The 16,571-nt window shown below is 51.3% G+C and overlaps 1 protein-coding gene across 1 annotated transcript; it reads right to left on the reverse strand.

The window, feature by feature from the left end:
* Window positions 1–1,815: 1,815 nt before the first annotated feature.
* On the reverse strand, window positions 1,816–13,180 carry LOC104254306 (endothelin receptor type B-like). Its single transcript, XM_059824432.1, has 8 exons — window positions 13,131–13,180; window positions 8,051–8,578; window positions 6,082–6,194; window positions 5,396–5,600; window positions 4,607–4,756; window positions 3,683–3,816; window positions 2,920–3,028; window positions 1,816–1,965 (listed from the first exon to the last, which is right to left on the reverse strand). The coding sequence occupies exons 1-8, from the start codon at window positions 13,137–13,139 to the stop codon at window positions 1,816–1,818; spliced, it is 1,398 nt and encodes a 465-aa protein (XP_059680415.1). The 5' UTR covers window positions 13,140–13,180.
* Window positions 13,181–16,571: the final 3,391 nt, after the last annotated feature.

Genomic DNA, 16,571 nt, shown 5'->3' on the forward strand with positions numbered 1-16,571 from the left:
AAACGTGCAGGTCTAGATATTCCTCAGTCTTTCCATTTTTGTTAAAACCCGTTTGTCTTTCAGAAATGTGATTTGTTTGTAAAACATTTGCACTTCAATGAAAGCTAAGCTAAAACAACCCCCAACACCGGAAAATGTGTTGCTTTATTTGCAGGTCTTTTCTCTTCTCCCTTTTTCCTCTCTCCATTTTTTTTTCCGTGACAAGATGAAAAGGGGAAAGAAGAAAGAAAGAGAGAGAGGTGAGAGAGAAGAAAAAAACAACAGAAAAATCATCAAAAACTTGGTAACTAAAACTTTCTCGTATAGGTTTTCTTAAAGTTTTGGCAAGAGATGCAAGCATGATTTTTTAGAAAACCATGCTGGAAAAGCATTCGGGGATTAATTATTTTAAAGAGTAAATTTGTGAAAGCTCTTTGCCATATTTCAGTTAGCTCCAGTGGCTCTTTCAGATGAGATCTGACCTTCCCCGTTGCCTTTTCCACCTTAGTTTGACCATGAGGACCAGCATCTCTGTCCCCCTTACAAATGGCATGAACCTTGGTGTCGTGGTGCTGTGGCCAAGACACATCGGGGTCCAGCCCCGCTGCCCCGCTGGAGCTCAGCCTTCTTGGCAGAAGGAAGAGGAACTACAGGCATCACAATGCAGGACACCCCTCTTTTCCCTTCAGAGCTGTGGTCTTGCGGGCGATCCCCCTCCCAGCAGCCAGCGGCTGACGGAGGCTGTGGACTTCCCAGCTGCTGAAGACCGTGGATCAAAGCTGGATGGTTTTCTGGAAGGACACATCTCCTGGATCCTCTGCCTTGCATCCTACGTCAGGGAGGTTCCAGGTTACGCAGGGGGTTGGAAAGGTGAGGACTGGTTCCTTGGTCCCAGCCTCATCCAGATTTGAGCCATCTCTGCCTTCCCTTTCCCAGGATCACAAACTCTTCCCTGGAAGGACAGCTGCTTGGGCCAGCTTGGGCTAGCCAGGAGCTCACCTGTCCCTGGGGAGGGGGAAGCTGGAGCCAATGGTTTGCCTGGATGCTGCCGCTAGCTTCTGCCAAGGATGTCTGGTCCCCTAAGCCGTGCAGTCACATACAATGACTTTCTTGTACCATACACAGGTGGGGTGAACCTCATCCCTGGGTGGGGAGCCTGGGGCAGGTTTCCCAGGAAAAGGTGAAGAGGAGGGGGGCTTTTAGGGCTCCCCAGGTCTGGTTGGTCACACAATGAAGCCAAGTGTCTGCCCATCTCTCCCTACCATGAACAGGAGGAGATTTCACACCACTGATGGTCTACCAGACACGCCTGGCACCTGGATCTTATCCTGGCTCTCTGCCCAGGGACAAACTGTCCCAGCAACAGGGGGAGATGATAAAGGATGTTATCAAAGCTTTTCTTTGGCTTTTTCAGCTGGAAATTGTCACTCATGGTCCTCTCCTCCTCCTCCCACCTCCATCTCAAAGTGACCACATCTAAACCTTCCTTCCCTTTCCACACACACCTCCCCACCCCACGTTTCCACCTGAGACAAATGGCCGTAAGTCACTTGCTTTTCCTGCAAGGAAATGAAAAATCCTTCAAGGAAATGAAAAATCCTACAAGGATCTGAAACCTTTTCCCCCTCCTCCAGAGGCGACTCGGACCAGGGGACGGATCGGCATGGTTCAGAGGCTGTGTTCAGAGCTAGTCCCAGGGGTCCGTGAAATGCTGCAGCTCCTTCCAGGCGGGTTACGACACGAAGGCAAAAACGATTCAGGCTCAGCCAGGAAAGGCCGTGCCAGAGAAGTGGAGGAGTCCTGCCTTCTCCTCTCGGCCCCGCGGGTGGCATGGCTTTAGGAAGAGCTGTACTTGTTACTCAAGCGGGAGGTGCTCCGGTCCAGCCCAAGCTCCTGCCCGTTGGCTTTCCACTTCCCAACAGAGCCCTTCTCATCTGTCGGCGTGATGCTCAGAGCCGGTCTCTGGCACCAGCAGCACAGGCAGGACTGCGAGGAGACAAGAGGGTGGAGAGAGAGGTTACAGGTGTGGGCTACAGGGTAAAAGAGGAGGAAATACTCCCTTACTGGTCTTGGCAAGTCAACCTGCACAGCGCCAGGCTGGGAATCGCAGCCTGTGCTTCTGAGCCTTGCTGTCCTGCAGATCTGCTGGGAGCAGGTTTTCCAAGATAGGGCTGGTGTGGATTGCAAATGAAGATACCAAAATCTTGGGTACCTTTTGCAGTTGTGTTTTCTTGTCCTTGGGGGACAGAAACTATGGGTAATGCTTAGCTGGGCTCAAGTTGTCGTTTTTGCTGCAGCAGCTGGGAGGTGATTCCCATCCCATCCCATCCCATCCCATCCCATCCCATCCCATCCCATCCAATCCCATCCCATCCCATCCCATCCCACCCCCTTCCTTTCTCAGGGCTCCACTACTCCTGAAAATTATCTCCGAATAACTTGGGCTCAAAGTTTAAAGCAGCCCCAGTCCTTGCTCTAAAGGTTAGTGGGGATGCTTCTCATCCAGAATGACAGGGACTTCTTTGGCTTGTCCTAGGTCCTGCACTGGCAAAAGCCTCCCCATAGCAGGGCAGTGAGCTCTAGGGTGCTTGAAACTGGGAAGAGAGGCACCTAGCAGGGGCAAAATTTGGGAGGAGAAATGTGATCGGTATATGAGCAAACAGGGGAATCCTGTGGGCTGCTGGCAGCCCCAGCGTGTCCCTGGTGAGGCATTTGTCTGGGACCCAGGAGCTGCGAGGTCCAGACCTGTCTCTGCTGCGGCTTGCTGGGTCTGTTTGCCAAACCACTCTCCACCTTTCCCCTCATCTCGGAAGCAGAGAAGTCCACTGCGATGGAGGTGCCTCTGGCTGCGCCGTGCCTGGTCCGTGGGAGCTTGTGCCCCTGGGACCAGTGTCTGGGAATGGTCACCATAGCCAGGAGCTCTGGAGGAGTCAACCCTACCTGGAAGCAGTTCTTGAATTTCCGGCTGACGAAGTAGAGAGCCACAGGGTTGATGCAGGAGTTGAGGGAAGCCATGTTGATCCCAAAGTAATCCATCACGAGGAGGAAACTGAGGTGGGAGGGGAGAGAAAAGGGTGGACGTGTTGGATGCTCACTGAGTGGAGAACTGAGGGAGGGTTTCCAAACTGCCTGCAAACTGCCTGGCCCGGGAGCCTGCTTCCACGGAAGGCCAGTGACTGATACCATAGAGGTGAGCACAAAACTGTCCCTCGTGCAGTGGGGTAATTGCCCAACACTTTTTCTTGCGAGGAGCATTTCCTGAGGAAGTCAAAAGCATGAGATCTGATTTCTCCTCATGACTTTGATGTTCTCAAACTCAAGCACAGTAGCAGTGTCTGACCTGAACTGGATTTTGGCGTGATTGGTGAAGAGGAGAGGGGAGGACAGTCACCTGCCAAGTGTCAGAAAGAGTGGGCAGCCCTCAGATGTGCTGCAGTCCCTTTAGCCCTGCGGAAAATGTTTGTCTGCCCAGCAGACCTCTTTAACCCACAGCTTTATAGAGACATTCCAATATTTAACTTCTGTTCTTATAGTCTCCCACACCCTTTCTCCGTGCCTATCGGGAGAGCCATGCCATCTAGAGAGGAGCTATTGAAACAAGGTGCTTGGAAGGCAACTCCACCAGGCTGCAATGAGCCCAGCAGAGCCTCTGCCGGTGCCCGCAGGGGCTCCCAGCACGGTGCCCTCCTGCTTATGCCCCTACCTGAGCAGCTCACATCTGTTGGGATCCGTCTGGTCATAGATGGTCTTTTTGAGGATGCGGCTGAGGTGGAGCGGCAGCCAGCAGAGTGCGAAGATCACCACGAGGCAGAACACGGTCTTGGCCACCTCCCGGCGCTGCGAAGAGAAGGTGGGCAGGGGAGAAGGGATGGTCTGGCTGAGCATTGGAGAGCAGGTGGAGCAAAGCACCATCTCCCCATGCTGAGCAAGGGCCCTTCAAGTAATTTCTGTAATCTGATGATGGCTGGGCACCCCTTTTGAGTCCAAAGCACAACCTGGAGGTCCCAACTCCTGCATCATGAGGAGGACTCTGAGATGCAGGCTGCAGAAAGGCGTAGGGTACCAGCAGCACCATATGGACCAGACTCCTTCATGCCCCTTCCCACCATTGCTCCTGGTGACTTTTCTGGGGTGATGCTCCCTGGGATGTGGGGGCCTCATCCATCCACCCTTCACGCTATATTATTGTGACAACCAGCTGGTCTGCCTCAAGGGATCGTTCTGCAACATGTGGGAGGGGACAGTAAACTATTCTTTTCCCTGCACCCCTTGTCTGTGATATGGCACATTCAGCATTTGGTCCAGTTTGGTGTGATCTGGGCTGGCACAGCACGGCCAGAGATAAATGACCATAAGAAATTGAAAATCAAGCTGGTCCATGGCCATAAGGCTAATGGTTTGGGTTGTCCCTGGGACTGGAGATTGTAGAGCTGAAGGCCCATCTCCCTGGTTTAATCCATGCATCCGCAATGTGCCAATATCCATTGACCACTGTGAGGGTTGACCACTGTGAGGCTATGTCAGCTCATACGTGTCCTTTACAGGGACAGGCGCATGTTCTCCCCTTCAACAGCACTCCCTCCTGTTTTGGGAAATACCAGAGTTTCTGCCCTCCTGGTTTTCTTACCCGTTTCATGTGATCATTCAGAGCAATTCTCATGCCATTTCTCTTGCTCAACATCTCGCATGACATGAGGGTGTAGAAGATGCCAGTGCATACCAAAGGGAGGCAGAAATAGAAGCCGAAAAGCCACCAGTCCTTCACATCACGGTAGAACTGCATGCAAAAGAAAGAGCAGCTGGAAACTGCAGAAGCTGATGTGTGAAAGTGTAACAGCTCCTGTGCTAAGTGCACATGAGATTATCTTCCCACAAGGCTGGTGCACATGTTTAACCTAAAGAAGTAAAGGCTGGTTTACATCTGGCTGCCAGTCCAACCTCGCACTCTTGTGCACGGAACAGTTGCAAGGAGCTTATCTGGCAGACGCAGTGGGGTAAAATTCTGATGCTTTGTAAGGGTCTTTCTTCCCTTGCCCATCCTTCGCTGACCCTGTGATAAAGGTTACCCATGCAGACTGGTTGTGGAGATGCTCTTTGGCCGTCTGGGACAGCAGAGCATGTTCTGAAGCTTCCTGAGATGTGTCACGACCTTCTGATGTTGATGGTGAAGACACAAAACAGCTTAAGGACCCGCTGTCTGTTTTCTGGCCCCACATTCAAAGCAAGTCTGCCCCATGTCACTACGATGCTGGGTATTCCGTGCTTTGTCTGATACTGCTCTCCCTGTGTTCACCCCGATGGCTAGAAGAAGCCATCTACAGAAGCATCTAATCCTCTCATCAAGGAGGGAGGATGCTCCAGTTGCCCGTGTCTCCCTCTCCCTCGCACTGCAGCTGGGGTGGGACAGAGTACATACCATCATGAAGCTGGATTTCTGTTCGGAGGCAAGCATGCACACCCACAGGTGTTGTTCCCAGTAGCTGAGCTCCACCATGTCAAAGGCTATAGCTTCGGGGACTGCAAGCACAATGGCCACTGCCCAGATCAGCATCACCTCCACTGCCTTCCACATGGGGATTCCTATCCCCTGGATCCGACTCCAGGACGCCACTGCTCGGTACCTGCCCAACGCGTGGGAACGCAACAGGAGCAGATTGGAGTGAGAAAAGCAACCGTCAGGAAGGGGTCGAGAAGGTGCAGATTAGAGTTGTCCCCAAAGGCCCTTTCCCTTACGCCTTCCTCCTCCACCCCTGAACCTTCCCCTTCAGTGGAATGGGAAAGATCAGAAACAGGGGCTCAGTGGATGAATGTGATGGTAGCTATCCTTGGCCGATGTCTACTTGCCATTGGGGAGGTGCCACCCTTCCCCACCACCCCAGCAGTTGTTCCAGCACATCATGATCCTCCCCTCAACCTTTTCCAGCAGGATTTCAACTCTGTCACCCGAGGCAGTTCCTGTTGGATTTCAACTCTCCTTGACAACACCCTGACCCCATCTCTGAATTTGGCCTGGGACCAAGCCGCCCTGCAGACAACAAAGGGACATGCTATAGCCAAATATGGGTCAGGCTGGGCAGTGCAGCTGTAGAAGTTGTTCCTTACCTGTCGATGCTGAGAGCGCAAAGGCTGAGGACCGTGATGCCCACTGAGGCCTTCTGGATGAAGGGGACCAGCTTGCACACCTGCACGCCAAAGGGCCAGTCCTTTGCCAAGAGCTGGGGAAGAACCGCAGGGTTAACAGGCTGCTTCGGGAAAGCGTGTCCAGCTTCCCGTAATAGCAGGCGGTTACCCACAAGGTGTGAGAAGCCCACAAAGAGCAGCTGAAAGCACTCTGAGGTTACCTCCGCTGGGATTACGCGGTGTGTGCTCTCCGGTATTTTGTGTTGTACTGGGAATCATTTGTTTCCCCAAGGGCTCGTTGTGAGATGAGGTGACGGAAGGATGGTCCAGTCACCAGGTCCTGACTCCAGACCCTGGGTGGTTTTGAATGGATCTGAATCCTAAATGCCACAATGGGCTTTAGGTTGCTTTCAGAGGGAAAATGGGTGTCATTCTCTGAAACAGCCAAAATCCAGCAAGGACAGCTTCTTTCAGGTGGCTTTCAAAGCCATGTAGTCTTAAGCCCTTACCATACTCTGACCCTCTACCAAACTTAGATTCATTATAGAACACATACACTGTGGCCCCAACCTCAGCTGATGCAAGCAGAGAGCATCAATTGGGACAAGATGCTCTGAAGGCAGAAGAAATCCAGGCCACTCACTCATGAGGATGAGAGTGAGCCTGGGTTCACAGCCCTTATATCCCCATGACACCTGGAGCCCATCCTAAGGTTACCCCGACTCAGAGCCACCCCCCTGTGCAAACTCTTTAGTTTGGCCTCAGCAGCAAGACAAATCAATCCAGAAGCTCTCCTGGAAACCAGGGTCTCAGGTGAAGGCAGCCGACCAACCCTACCCTTTCCTTCGGTCTGCAAACCCAGGTAGTTCACCCATCTCATCTGTTACTGTGTCATACGGGAGACACACCACGAGGGAACTGGGCTACTCTTAGGACCAGGTTGCTCATAGTCAGTTTGGGCTTCTCAAACAAGCAACAATTTCTCCTCCAGGAGGTGGCTGGAAGCGAGAGGGGCAGAAGGGAGAGGGGTTGCTCAGGTGGCCTAGGGAGATCATGAACATCAGTCAGGAAACGTCATATAGATGTGGCCAGAGCAGGGGGTCCCCCTCTGGCACTCCATTTCCGCTTTTCAGGCTGAAACTTCCCTTTGACTGACAAATCTGGCTGAGCTCCAAGTCCTTCACCCCGTGGCATCCCTTCCAACCCTTCATAGAAACCTCTGGCTCCAGCCCACCAAAACCTGTCTCAAGCAGTGGGTGAGAAAGAGCTGCAATAGCCCAGACACATCTCAGAGATGTCATAACACACCTTCTGTTCTTCACTGGGGTCTCAGGTCTACCGCCCGCATCTCTCCAGTCCTCTCTGCCCCAGGGCTCTGTGCAGAGCTCAGCTTCCCCTGATTATTTGTTGTGCCTCTTCTCTCCAGTTTAGGGGACAGTGTCTCTGAAAGAAGCCCCTGTTCTGTAATACAGCCCTCTTCCCTGTTCCTGGATGAGTCTTCACGTTTAGCGAGAATAAAAAAGATACTTCCTTGAGGCTGATTAACCGAACTGTGCTGGGAGAAGTGTCCCCAGCGCACCAGAACAATAATTTTTGCTCAGCTGAAATAAACATTGGGTTGTAATGTCAGGAGACTGCAAGCGATTCTTTTCTTGTGATTTTAAATGAGATTTAAAAGATCTGGAAGGTTCTGTGCTTGTGTGTGTGTGCATAACACAGCTGTAACTGAGAACACCTCTGCGTTCCCAGGAACGTACTCTGAGCTTTTTGTCCGTTTATGTTTTTCTCATCCTTTGAAGAGCAGGAACACCCTCACCCTCGCCCTTGCAAAAATGGAGCCCGCAATAAAGGGCAGAGGATAGATATTCCCCAGGGCACCGAGGCAGGTGGCAGCAGATGCCATCCCAGCAACTGCCAGGCTGCTGTGGCGCTCGTGCCGCGTGGAGCCTACCTTATATACGTTGATGGGCAGAGCAATGAGGATGTAGAGGAGGTCTCCGAGTGCCAAGCTAGCAATGAGGACATTTGGCCCGTTCCTCATGCACTTGTTCTTATAAATGATCCTCAGGAGCGTGGAGTTCCCGATGATCCCTACTATGAAGATGGTGCAGGACACGATGGTGTTGATGTACTTGAAGATGTGTCTGATATCTGCAGGCTTCACGCACACGGGCAGCAGGGGTGGCTCAGAGCTGGTGCTCCTGGGGAGGCTCTCCGAGTGGTTCAACAGCTTGGCATCTTGGAACAGGCTTGGCTGGACCAGACTGTAAGCCTGCTCCTGGCTAAACACCTCAAAGGGGACAGTGCTCTCCTGGAAAGCCCTTGGGGTCTGGCCGTGTGCCCCGGAGAAGAGGCAAGTCAGGAAAATGGCTAGAGCGGTGGGAGCTGAGGCTCTCGCCATTGAGGACCGAATGGCAAAGCTGGGTGCAGAAGTCCTCGCAGTGCACCTGGGATGCCCTTGCTTGGGTCGTGGTTGGATCTGCAGATGGAGAAAGGGCCGAAGGAGAGAAATTGGTTAGCAGAGGAAGGAGGAACAAGATGGGACTGAATGAAAGCAATTGCTGGAGGAAGTCCACCATCGCAGTGATCAGAAATAATGCCAGATTAGATCCCACCTGGTCAAAGCAGCTGACCCCTGTGGGTGGGACACTTCGCTGCTAAAATTAAACATGCCTGTTCAGAAACACAAACTAAAAGGAAAACAAGCTGTGTCTTATGCCTCTTATGCACTATTTCAGCAAACGAGGGCACCTGCCTCTTCTCAAATAGGTGTGTGGAATCAGCTATTGCACCTTCTGAGGTTGGTAGTGCTGCTCGCTCAGCAAGTCTGACTTTTCTGCCCAGCACAGCCTTTTATGCCCACCCCACACTTCTCATTTAGTTTCTGGCTGTTTGAAGTAGCAGTTCTGGGGCACCTGCCCTGTTGATGCCTGTCTTGGGTTCCACAGAACCAGTGGACCTCTTCTTCCAGTTCATGCCATGGGAAAACTGGAGCATGGGCTGCCACACACCATCTTTCAGTGCAAAGTGAAAAGACTCAGTGCAGTCTTGCTGGGAATCGTGATGGGAAAATACTACAAGGGTTTTTCCAGAAATGCTGTATTGATACCTGACATCTTATTCCAATTTATGTGCGAGTAGAACAGCTCCTCCTTCCCCATCCTTATCGTCGTTAATTGAACCGCTTCCTTTCCAAATCCACTGTGCCCATTCAACTCAATACTCAGGGATATAAATCTCCCTGCGCTGCTTGCAGTTCTGACTGCTGAGCACAGTAAAAGGTCTCTCAAGCTCAGCAAGGCTGGAGCACTACTAATAAATTTCACCAGAGTGGGTTCTGCTTTGCAAATCTCAGCCAATGCTTTCAGGCAGGACTAGCCAAGCTGCTGCTCCACGACCGCATGAGAAAGCTGAGGATGGCTGTAACACTGTCCTGGCGTGATGTGAATTTGTGGAAGGGGCTTCTGGATGATCCGAATATGGCCACCAGTGGGAAGTGAGCCCAGAGAGGGAGTGGAAGCTGTCGGCACCCTGCCAGTCTGTGCCCCCGCACTGTCTGTGCCCCAGACGGGGGCAGATCTTGGGTGTCCCGGTTAGCGGGGGTGAAGAATGTTTCTCAAACGATGAAACTTTACAGCTTTGAAGGGAGGAAAAATTGCTGAACCTAGACTAGAAACAGGAGCCTTTTCGGGCTTCCCTGGGATGTGCTCTGCTCCAGGGGAGCCAGTTAAGCAGGGATTGGGGTGCCTGTCTGGGATTAGAGATGGGACTTCAATCTCCGCTCTGACTTCACTAGGCAGAGTTGGGATCTGAGCCCAAACCAGCTGTACCCCAGGGATCTGCTCCCCACGACCGTTCAGCCAGGGCACTGCCAGGTTGTAGCACGGTTCCCCCTGCCCAGGACTGGGGGGACCCCAGGACCAGCAACGCTTATATGGTGGGAGCATGCTGTTCCCACTCTGGGAAGGCATGGCCAAGCCAACCACAAGTCCCGCCAGGTACAACCACAGCTTCTCTAGATACCGCTGTGCATTCCTCATGTGTCATGGGTTCAGGCCAGGCTTTGTAGAAATGCCTGTGCCTTTCTGCTTGTTTGGAAGACTCCAAGCATAATCAGCATGAAGTTGGACTCTTTCCCAACAAACCAGCCTAACCAGACCTACCCTTTTCTCAGTATCACCCTACTGCTCTTGCCAGAAAATCTAAATCAGACTTAGTCCTTCCTGACCCTCGTACATCCTTCGATCAGGTCTTTAGCACTTTAAACTGCAAACAAGCAGAGTTAGTAGAACGACTAAAATTTATTCCCAGTTATGTGTCAAATATAGGCAATAAAATAACCAAATCCTTTCAATCACAGTTTCGACCTCATGAACTAGAGAGATAAGTTTTCAGTTTTGTTAAAACAACCACATCTTAAAGATGTTTCTTTTCTAGTTTGAATCCTTATAACGGCACCTTAGATATGGTTTCACCACAGGAAAGCTAAAGATCCCATCACTTTTATTTTCAGCTCGCTATAAGCATGCTTCTATCTGCTAAAATATTCATGTCTGGTGCTTAGCAATCTTGTGTGTTCTCTGTGCCTTTTATCTGTGCAGACTCAAACAGCTTTGCAAACTTATCTTGCAGATAAGCCGCATCGGTGTGAGCCAGAACAGGGACTACAAAGTTATCTGCCTGCCTCTGGCTGAAAAAGAAGAGCAGTTTTCAATGACTTGAAGAGCATTTAGAGAAGAGTCTCTGTATGATGGTTGGGAAACAACCCCTATCTGGCCTGTGAGCACCCTGCTCTCAGAGGTAGGTGGGTATCCCATCACTGAGGGATACCCGCAGGTGTATGCCATCTGAAAACTGGGGAAACCCTCAGCCCATACTGTCCCTCCTGCACGGGCAGAGCTAATTTCCTAAAGAGTGGTGGGAATTTCCTAAAGGGTGGTGGGATGCCAGCTTGTCACCTTGGATAACCAGTATAAAATACTACAGGAAGGGACTAAGCTATGCACCAAAAGAGCTGACTGATTATTAAGGGGCCTAGACAAGGAGGAGCCTCCTGCCTCAAAAGACCCTTTGGAGATGCATTGGTCAAAGCTGAGGACTCATAAAATTGTCACCAGTCAGTGTGTGGAGAGGAATGTTCCCACCTGCTTGCTGGGACAATCTTGGTCCTTGGTGGCTACGAAAGCCCTGGTACCCTCCCCGGTCTCAGCACATCCCTAATAAGCCAATTGCCAAGTCTGGGACCTTGTGACCAGAGAAGCTTCTCCGACACCACCTTCTTCCTGATACTTACCTAAGCATCGGCTCCAAATGCTGTCCTGGAGACAGCTGGCCAGGGTGGACTTTGCTCTGACCTGTTTTGATGTTATTCTCAGCTGTGACTCCTGCTCAGGCGCTGGGCACCCAGCTATGTTGGGAAGGGGGGGAAGAAAGGAAGGGAGAGAATGGATAAATAACCTGAAGGACCACAAACCTGACTCGTTGGAGAGCTGGGTGCAAACCCCTGCTCTGACTTGGTGCAGGGACTTTAGCCTGCACCCTTGATAAGGTCCTCAGCTCTCCATCCTGCCCTGTCTCGTGGGTGGGTGCCCTGCCCAATGCCCACCTCTGCTCCCCACTATGCCCACAGGCTTGGGGCTCGTAGGAGAGGGCAGTCCCAGTTCAGAATTCCTGCCTGGGATCCTTGAGGGTCTGGGCAGCTCACAGGGAGCAGCTTTGGATGGCACAGACAAGTGTTTGCCACTCAGGGCTGTCTGGGGGCTTGGAGAAAGACGGTGGCTCCTCAAGTCAGCAGCTGACAGAGGGGTACCAGAGCATCCCTGGAAAGATGTGTCCTGTGCCCGCCGCAGCAGTGGGCTGCTCCTGTCTGCTCTGCCCGATGCAGGACTACAGAGCCTGCTGTGGCCGTCCGGCCCCTGGGTATTTGGCAGAAGAGCTCATGTGAGTAAGGATCACAAGACACGGCTCACTGGATCCTGCCCATCCCCTCCACAGCATGGCTGCAAAACACTGAAGAAAAAAAGGACTTCTCCCCTGTCTTGCCTTAAAATCCATCAATTTAGGGAAAGAGAAGCATTGTTTTCTCCTGTTCAACAGCTCATTTACTTTTTGCCCTCCATGCTGCATCTCATATCTCAGAGTGCTTGAAAGCATAACCCTTTCTCACTTGTGGGGGAAACTGAGGCACGGGAGCGTCAATAAGTTTGTTCAGTGCCCGGCAGATGTGAACAGCATCGCTTGACCCAAAATCCTCTGAGCTTTGCTCATGTTGCTGACCATCTGGGGAAGTGACTTGGTGCCTGAAGGTGCCATCCCCATCCCACCTGCCTGGCTGGGGCTGTTCTGTTAGCAAATAGCTTAGACGTGTGAAAGTGGAAATGCCCTTTTCGCTGTGCTGAGTCCAAACTGCAGCTGAAACCACTGGAGTCATGACATGGACATCAGAGAGTGATTCCCAGAGAGGAGACAAGACTGAAAGCCATTGCCATAACCCTGCACAGCTTGCTCCTGTCTGAGAGGTGCCATGTGCATGTCGGAGGGCTTGGGGCTCCTCTTGCCTGGGAGCCCAGGAGAACCCACCGCATCCCAGGTGGAGTCCTCATCTCAAGCCAGCCTCTCCTGCCACGGCATGCTGCCTGCTCTCCTGCCTGTAGCAGGGCAGCAAACACAAAACAGACCTTTTCTGTGGATAAACATCTCTTGCAGCAAAAATGCCATGGGTGGGGGACAGGAGGGAGGAAGGCAGATGATAACACCACGTCCCCAGCTGCTTCTCTGAACTGAACCCAACCTGGTCCACAAGCAGAGGGACCTTGCCCCCAGAGGTGTGCTGGATTTCTTCTCATGCACCCACTCCCTGCCCACCTCTTAGACCTTGCTCAGGCACCGTGGTCCCTCCAACACCTCCCCCAGAGTGGGGGCCGGGGGGGGCAGATCTGAAAAACGTGCAAAAACTCACCCCGAAGCAGGAAATAATTTTGTTTGCAAATTAGTGCATGGAACAGCAAAGCTTTTCATTGGAGTTAAGTTACCTTCCTCATAACCACGAACTTCAGATGCTCCTGGGATCAGTTTCTTTCCCTCTCACGGCTCCTTCCCACTGCACGGGCAGCTGGGCATGTCCTGCGGGCCCTGGGACAACTGCAGCGCTGTAGATCCTGGAGTTTGCTTTTGTGTGTGGGCTCGTGCAAAGGGGAATGTATCTTCCCTCTCGTGACTTGCTGAGGTCTCTCTGAACAGGGCGGTTGGTTATATAGAAAATCACAGGGCTCCCCCTGAGCGCAGCCCCTGCAACCAATAGGCGAAGCGCGGGACAGGGATGTAGGAGGAGGGCGAAGCAGGAGAAGGAGATGAACATAATAAACAAATAAAGCTCGAGGGGGAGGGAGGGAGCCGGGGGAAGGCTGCTGACCGCAGAGCAGTGTGCCTGCTCGGCACGTTGTAGTGACGGGCTCGGAGGAGCCCCATGGCTGTGCTTTGGTGAAGGAAGCTGCAGCCCCGACCGCCTTTGGGGAAAAGAGACATCGAAGCCACCTCTGCCCAGGGTGTATAAAGCCAGCTGCTCCACGTGGAGCTTTTGGGGAAATGTTCAGGAGCACGATGAGTACTGCAAGCAAGGCAGAGGGGACCTGTGGTTTCCCTTCTAGCAGAGAGGACAGAGTGTAAGAAGTCCGTACTGAGGTGCTGGGGAAGGACAAGCCTCGCTTTTCCCTCTAACATGGTCTCCCCGAGCCCTGGTCTAGGTGGAGCAGTCTGGGAAGGGGTTTCAGACCATGCTCCCATCTGCAAGAAGTTGCACTGGTGCCTTTTCACATGCCAGCTCTGTTTTTATTTCGCTGTGGTTTCTCTGCGTCCTGAACTGCCTGAAAAGCAGCGTCCGATTGCTCAAGATGCAGGGCAGAACAATTCACGGCTGAGCAGCCGGTGCTGCCATAGGGTCACACCAGCCTCTCCATCAGCCACGCATCCAGTCCGGCCTCTGGACATGGTCCCGGCTCAAAGACTCCCCTCTGCTCTCCACCTGCCTTTGAACAGCAGATCACGAGCAGTGCTTTCACGAGACTCCTCCTGCCTTTCTCCAAACCATATGAACCTGTAGACAACTTCTGCTGCTGCACAGCCTGTCTCTTTCCCTGTGCACAAAACCTCTCCCAACCTCCTTGGCTCATCTGCTTGGAGAGGAAAGTTCCTTTCCTCACCATGCTGTGAACCCAGCTGCTTGCAGGAATCGGAGATTTATTTGGTATGTGGCAGGCTGTTTATTTAAAAAAATGCCAGATCACCTTGCTCTGGGGTCCTTGCTGGCTCAGGAACCTGTTGGCATGGTGCAACTATACTAAGTCAAGGCACCTCCACTTTGATGCAGTAATCCCTTTGCCCTTTTAGCCCCAAAACATGGACAGAAAGAATAGGTTCAGACTCTTTCCCAAATTGAAGGCATTTCAGGTGGAAGAAGATCATGTTTCTCTGACACATCCAGAGGGACCTGAACAGGCTGGAGAGATGGGCTGACAGGAACCTCATGAAGTTCAACAGAGGGAAGTGCCAAGCCTTGCCCCTGGGGAGGAATAATGTAGATCTCTTGTAGGAAGCCACCTCACAGCCGTGCTCACCCTTGTTTTCCATCTCTGAACTTTTCTCAGTGGTATCATGTTATTTGTATATTGTTTTATCTTCAAGCCATGATCATGTCTAATCGCTTTTCTTACGGTGTTTTTCATTATCAGTCTTCAAAACGTAATTGCCAATTAAGTATGCCTGGCGTTGGAAATGTCAGATAAAAAGTTTGTTCCTTTCTACTCTATTCTTCTTTTTTCTCACCCCTTGATTGAAAGTTTTAAACTTTGGAGCATATGCAGTAAGTTATTAAAAAAAAAATAATTTTTTTATAATAACCTAGTAAGTTCAAAAGCCAACAAAGTCATGCAAAGGTACTTCCATGTCCTTTATCATCCCGTAGAAGGATTTTTGCAGCAAATCTGCTGCGACCCACTTCTGGAGACAGACTTCTGTGCTACATGCTCATTTTGTCTGACTGACTACAGACCACGTAAGCTTGTGTGACATGACAACAACAAATACAAAACTGACAAATAATTTCGATTCATCAAAACTCAGAGGCAAACGAACGACTGCCATCACCCTGAGGCTGGGGGAGATGGGGCTGCCTGCGTAGCTGCACATGGGGAGAGATATTCACGGCCTTATGGAGGAACAAGTTTCCACGGGAAACAACATTTCTGTGCTTCGCTGCAAACTCTGTGTTCACACCGGGAAGCAGCACGTCGGGCAGTGTAACTCAGGAGAGGACCATATCCATCCTGGGCTTGCAGACCCCCTTGCAGCCCCAGTTAATGTTTTTTCTCCTGGACAATCATGAAGCTGCTGCGTTTAGACCCCAACGTGTCTCACTCTGATCCTTGTAACCTTCTGAGTGGAGCAGGCGCCCGCACAGTATCTTCATGGGACCTATTTGCTGTGTTTGGAGCACAGATATTTCTACCATTGGAAATGGTAGGTTGGACTCCAGCTGGTTTTAGCCCTGCTGGCCATTGTTGGTCTTCAGTTACTATATCTTAAAATATGTTTTCATAGATCTTTGGCTGCTGAGTACTCTGATGACACAAAACAGTTGAAGCTCTTAGTGAGGATTTTGCAAGGAATTATAAGACTACTCTTTTCTTAAGGTAACACAAGAAATGGATAGGATAACTTGCAGTGGTAAAACATCTGGACACATTTCTCCTGCTGATTTTCCTTTGTTTTTGAGATCTCTTCAGACTTTACACTCTCACCTCCAAAATCACGGGCTTTCTCTTTTTCTGTGTCTCTTGGCCATAAATTTCTCTCTCAGTTGCTCCCTCAGCTAAAGAAGAGCCCCTCTGTTAGGAAGGCGTGCCCTTCTTCTCCCAGTGCCGCCCAAGCATCCTTTGTCCTGGGGGTTTTTGTGACCTCCTAAGATCCTGGAGCAGCATCTGGTTTCTTTGACCAACTTCTGGGGTAATTCCAAGCTTTCAAACCTTGGCAATTCCCAGACTACAAGTGATCAGGCTAAGGTTGTGATCGTTATTTCTGATCCGTTCTTCAAAGAAATGAGATTTACATGATTGTGCCATCTTTCACTCATGCTTCGTTCCTTCCAGTGAGTTTAGTCTCAGTTTTGATCAAATGTTTCAAAAGGACAAACATCTCTGAGATAACACGTTTTCCATTGCATTTCCAGCAGCACAGCAGAGAGGACAAACCCAAACCAGTATCACCAGTAAAGGAAGGCAAGCAGAGCTCAGCCACTGCCTGCCCTGGTTGGGGCCAGCCGGCTGGTCGGTCAGTGCAGGGGTATGTGCGTGTCTGCACCCAGAAATAACCCGGGCAAACACTCCTGTGATGGGATCATGTAGGCGTAGGAGGAGAAACCAGTAAGAACCCAGGTTTGGTTTGTCGCATTATTCGTGGGACAAGTTTGTTGTTCTCCA

This window comes from Gavia stellata, chromosome 14 (assembly GCF_030936135.1).
Source record: "Gavia stellata isolate bGavSte3 chromosome 14, bGavSte3.hap2, whole genome shotgun sequence".
Lineage (NCBI taxonomy): Eukaryota > Metazoa > Chordata > Aves > Gaviiformes > Gaviidae > Gavia > Gavia stellata.

Excerpts from the sequence above, each read along its gene's own strand:
- LOC104254306 (XM_059824432.1), bottom strand. Across the intron at positions 6,195-8,050 it reads TGCCCATCAACGTATATAAG|CTCTTGGCAAAGGACTGGCC; the intron begins GTAGGCTCCACG and ends GTTCTTCCCCAG. Across the intron at positions 4,757-5,395 it reads AGAAATCCAGCTTCATGATG|TTCTACCGTGATGTGAAGGA; the intron begins GTATGTACTCTG and ends TTTTGCATGCAG.